At 39.0% G+C, this 5,401-nt stretch overlaps 1 protein-coding gene across 1 annotated transcript; it reads left to right on the top strand.

Moving 5' to 3' along the window:
• The first annotated feature begins 3,531 nt into the window (after nt 1–3,531).
• LOC149447387 (uncharacterized) lies at nt 3,532–4,821 on the top strand. Its single transcript, XM_089652610.1, has one exon. It carries the CDS (start codon nt 3,532–3,534, stop codon nt 4,819–4,821), a length of 1,290 nt encoding a protein of 429 aa, XP_089508736.1.
• Nucleotides 4,822–5,401: the final 580 nt, after the last annotated feature.

Here is a 5,401-nt window from a genome sequence, read left to right as displayed (position 1 = left end):
GTGCCCCAGGTCCCACCTACCTGGAAATGGCCCACTGGGTGGTGGGGAAGCTTCATGTATATAGGTAGCTTTTTTTTCTTCATCAGTCTCATTAGGAAAGGAGTAATGCTATTGCTTCGTATTCACTGGCCACTACTGCCTTGGCAAATATATCTACTATTAAAGTGTTAGTATGTGCTTTAGGGGGGTATAACATTAAGTATATGTTTTATAACCTCCAGGCTGTGTTCACAGACCAGCTAAAACATTAACTAAGTATTTATTCACATTTAATGTGAGTTTTTTCATGCTTTGACACTGATTTATATATATATATATATATATATATATACAGTGTGTGTGTATGTATGTATGTATGTGTGTGTATGTATGTATGTATATATATATATATATATATATATATATATATATATATATATATATATACACAGTGAATGAAATAAATATCTGATCCCCTGCTGATTTTGAATGTTTGCCCACTCACACAGAAATGATCAGTCTAAAAATCGAATGTTCGGTGTATTGTAACACTGAGAGACAGAATAGCACCAAAAAATTCAAAAGAAATGCATGTCTAACAAATGATGACTGATTTGCATGTTCATGAGGGAAATAAGTATTTGATCACCTTCACAAAACATGACTTAGTACTTGGTGGCAAATCCCTTGTTGGCAATCACAGAGGTCAGACATTTCCTGTAATTGGCCACCATGTTTGCACACATCTCAGGAGGGATTTTGGCCCACTCCTCTTGGCAGATCCTCTCCAAGTCATTAAGGTTTGGTGGCTGACATTTGGCAACTTGAACTTTCAGCTCCCTCCACAGATTTTCAATCGGATTAAGGTCTGGAGACTGGCTAGGCCACTCCAGGACCTTAATGTGCTTCTTCTTGAGCCACTCCTTTGTTGCCTTGGCCATGTGTTTTGGGTCATTGTCATGCTGGAACACCCATCCACGACCGATTTTCAATGCCTTGGCTGAGGGAAGAAGGTTCTCACCAAATATTTGACGGTACATTGCCCCGTCCATCGTCCATTTGATGCGGTGCAGTTGTCCTGTCCCCTTTGCAGAAAAACACCCCCAAAGCAGAATGTTTCCACCACCATGTTTGACAGTTGGGATGGTGTTCTTGGGGTCATAAGCAGCATTCTTCCTCCTCCAAACATGGCGAGTTCAGTTGATGCCAAAGAGCTCGATTTTGGTCTCATCTGACCACAACACTTTCAACCAGTCCTCCTCTGCATCATTCAGATGTTCAGTGGCAGACTTCAGACTGGCCTGGACATGTGCTTTCTTGAGCAGAGGGACCTTACGGGCACTGCAGGATTTCAATTCTTGTCGGCGTAGTGTGTTATCAATTGTTTTCTTAGTGACTGTGGTCCCAGCTGCCTGGAGATCATTGACAAGATCCTGACGTGTAGTTCTGGGATGATTCCTCACTGTTCTCATGATCATTGACACTCCACGAGGTGAGATCTTGCATGGTGCACCAGACCTAGGGAGACTGACAGTTGTTTTGTGTTTCTTCCATTTGCGAATGATTGCACCAACTTTTGTCATCTTCTCACCAAGCTGCATGGCGATAGTTTGGTAGCCCAGTCCAGCCTTGTGTAGGTCTACAATCTTGTTCCTGACATCCTTGAACAGCTCTTTGGTCTTTGCCATGGTGGAGTGTTTGGAATCTGATTGTTTGATTGCTCCTGTGGACAGGTGTCTTTTATATAGGTAACAAAATGAAATTAGCAGCACTCCCTTTAAAAGACTGCTTCTAATCTCAGCTTGTTACCAGTATGAAAGACACCTGGTAGCCAGAAATCCTGCTGAATGATAGGGGATCAAATACTTATTTCCCTCCTGAACATGCAAATCAGTGCATCATTTGTCAGTCATGCATTTCTTTTAAATTTTTTGTTGCTATTCTGTCTCAGTGTTACAATACACCGAACATTCGAATTTTAGACTGATCATTTCTTTGTGAGTGGGCAAATATTAAAATTCAGAAGGGGATCGAATACTTATTTCCTTGCAGTGGGCACCCATCCGTGAAGTCGCAAGCTGTTACAGCCTGGTGCCCACAGTTGAGATGCTGGCGCCGTGTTAAGAAGGAGAAGGAGCGGCGCAGGTGAGTACATCGCTGGACTCTGGGACAGGTAATTGTGTGTTTATTAAAAGTCAGCCACTGCAGTTTTTGTAGCGGCTGACTTTTAATAAACACAAAAACGTCTGGAACTCCGCTTTAGATGTAATTAATCATTTTAGTATTAGATTAGCATAAAAGATTGAATTTTGATCCATGTAATTTATCTTGGACTGAAGATTTTAACTCTTTCCCGCTTTATTCCAAACTAAAGGGGAAATGTTCGTAGGAGTTAAATTTGTCAGTCACATCAGTGATATTTTAGTTACAGATGGAGCCCCTTTATTATATTTCTTGGGGACTTTGGCAATGTTAGAGCCTCCCTAACTTTTGCGCGTTCCGGAATTATTGTTGTTATATTCTCCATAATGAAAAATAAACATAATCAAAACATGTAAAATACATGAAAAATAAATGCAAAATAAACAAAAACAACAGTAAAGGTGTGCCCCTTTACAGGCAGGTTTGGGGCATCAATCAAACATGTTATTTAAAGGAATTGTACATTTTTACGGTTTATTTTAAACATTAATTAAAGATCCGCTACATGCGGAATGGCAATTTTGTTAACATTGGTACATGTTCACCTTTGCCCAGTTCTCCATACCTATTATTGTCAATCCCTTGCCTATTAGCCTGGAAAATGGCCAACACTGATTTACAAAATCCATCCCTGACAGACATCAGTAGGGTTCAGAGTAACATTCATAATTTCTGTTTTAGGCCTGGTTCACACTACATGTGTTTTCAGTTGCATTTTTTCTGCATCCAAAACACACAGAAAGTAGGTTATATTCCAGCCACACTGGAAAACTTTCATTGCCAATGCTTGCAGCCAATCGGCTGAAGGTGCTGATCAGTGCATTCCCTCAGTGCAGAGACCCGCTGTCAGAATACTGTCGCGGTGGAGAGGATTCCATCCGCCTTTCATATGTGGATGGGAGAATTCGTTCTTTTATTCATTTTGCCCAGTGGCTGAAAAGAAAAAAACAACTAAGTGTGTATACCCAGCTTTAGACATAACTGGGAGTTTACAGATCAGACCCCTCGTTTTCTTGCTGTAGAACAGTAACTGAAAAGGTATTCATCTGGTGCATTATATAAGAAATACATTTATAGAATTGAATGACAATTGGATTAGAACTACTCATCATGTCTAGTCATTCCTATAAAAAAAACCCTACTATGGTCACCATAATAATAAAAACAAAAATGTATACGGTTTAATCAGTTACGTTGTATAGCTATACTTTTTAGTCTGTTGTCACTATTAACACCTGTGTAAACATCTATTTTTATTTTTCATATAGGTGAAAAACTAAGCTGAGTGGTAAACTGAATACCTGTTAAAAATAAAAAATTCACAGCAAAACTGAGTGTCATTTACAGAAGATGAGTCAAGTAGGAGACAATTTGTATCAGTGCTCTGAGTGCCAGAAGAGATTTACTTCTAAGTCCAAACTCAATGCTCATCTGAGGATTCACACTGGAGAGAAACCCTTTAAATGTTCGGAATGTGACAAGTGCTTCTCACATAGTCATAATCTTACTCACCACCAGAGGACTCACACGGGGGAGAAACCCTTTAAATGTTCAGAATGTGACAAGTGCTTCTCACTAAAGCATAGTCTTGTTACACACCAGAAGATTCACACTGGAGAGAAACCATTTAAATGTTCCGAATGTGACAAGTGCTTCTTTCATAAGAAAAGTCTTGTTTTACATCAGAAGACTCACACGGGAGAGAAACCATTTAGCTGTTCTGATTGTGACAAGTGCTTCTTTCATAAGAAAAGTCTTGTTAAGCACCAGAAGATTCACATGGGAGAGAAACCATTTAAATGTTCCGAATGTGACAAGTGCTTCTCACTAAAGTATAGTCTTGTTACACACCAGAAGACTCACACTGGAGAGAAACCATTTAAATGTTCCGAATGTGACAAGTGCTTCTCTTACAAGCAAAATCTTGTTACACACCAGAGGATTCACAGAGGAGAAAAACCATTTAGTTGTTCCGAATGTGACAAGTGCTTCTTTTATAAGAAAAGTCTTGTTTCACACCAGAAGACTCACACCGGAGAGAAACCATTTAAATGTTCCGAATGTGACAAGTGCTTCTCTTACAAGCAAAATCTTGTTACACACCAGAGAACCCACAGAAGAGAAAAACCATTTAGTTGTTCCGAATGTGACAAGTGCTTCCTTTATAAGAAAAGTCTGGTTTCACACCAGATGACTCACACCGGAGAGAAACCATTTAAATGTTCCGAATGTGACAAGTGCTTCTCTTACAAGCATAATCTTGTTACACACCAGAAAACCCACAGAGGAGAAAAACCATTTAGTTGTTCCGAATGTGACAAGTGCTTCTTTTATAAGAAAAGTCTTGTTTCACACCAGATGACTCACACCGGAGAGAAACCATTTAAATGTTCCGAATGTGACAAGTGCTTCTCTTACAAGCAAAATCTTGTTACACACCAGAGAACCCACAGAGGAGAAAAACCATTTAGTTGTTCCGAATGTGACAAGTGCTTCTTTTATAAGAAAAGTCTTGTTTCACACCAGAAGACTCACACTGGAGAGAAACCATTTAGATGTTCCGAATGTGATAAGAGCTTCTCTTACAAGCAAAATCTTGTTACACACCAGAGGATTCACACAGGAAAAAAAACCCTTTAAATGCTCAGAATGTGGCAAATGCTTTTCATGAAATTGTCATCCTAATACTCATAAAAGGATCCACACAAGAGAGAAATCATTTAAAATGTTTAGAATGTGGAAAGTGCTTCTCATGCAGTTCTGTTCTTCTCATACACCAGAGGATCCACATGGGGAAAAGCCAATTAGATGTTCAAAATGTGACCAATTCTTCTCACAAAGGGGACATTTCATTCAACACCAGAAAATTCACACAGGAGAGAAGCCATGCGGACAATGTGACAAGGATTTCTCATAGAAGCTAAATGCTAAGACAAATGAAGTTATCCAGCATAATTAATGAATGTGATATATTTTAAATGAAAAAAATCTTTGATCCAGCTTTAGAGCTTTACACGGAAGATAAACCACATAAAAATCTGCATTTAATACGTGTTTTTTAAAAAAACTGCAATCATATCAGAAGGTTCATGAGGGAAATAGAGAGACACAGTGCAAAGGAGACTATAAGAACACCAATCCATACAAGACTCCGATATAACTAACTCATGTCAACTTAATGTCATAGTAATTAAAAGCTCATGCACATGTGAAAGCAGAA

The sequence above is a fragment of the Staurois parvus genome, unplaced genomic scaffold, assembly GCF_062004578.1.
Source record: "Staurois parvus isolate SC_StPar_1 unplaced genomic scaffold, SC_StPar_1.0 ptg000689l, whole genome shotgun sequence".
NCBI classification, from domain to species: Eukaryota; Metazoa; Chordata; class Amphibia; order Anura; family Ranidae; genus Staurois; species Staurois parvus.
The sequence above is the reverse complement of the archived record's forward strand: the minus strand, read 5'-3'. Positions and strand labels throughout refer to the sequence as shown.

Coding starts and splice junctions, on each gene's coding strand:
- LOC149447387 (XM_089652610.1), top strand. CDS start 3,532: ATGAGTCAAGTAGGAGACAATTTGTATCAGTGCTCTGAGTGCCAGAAG.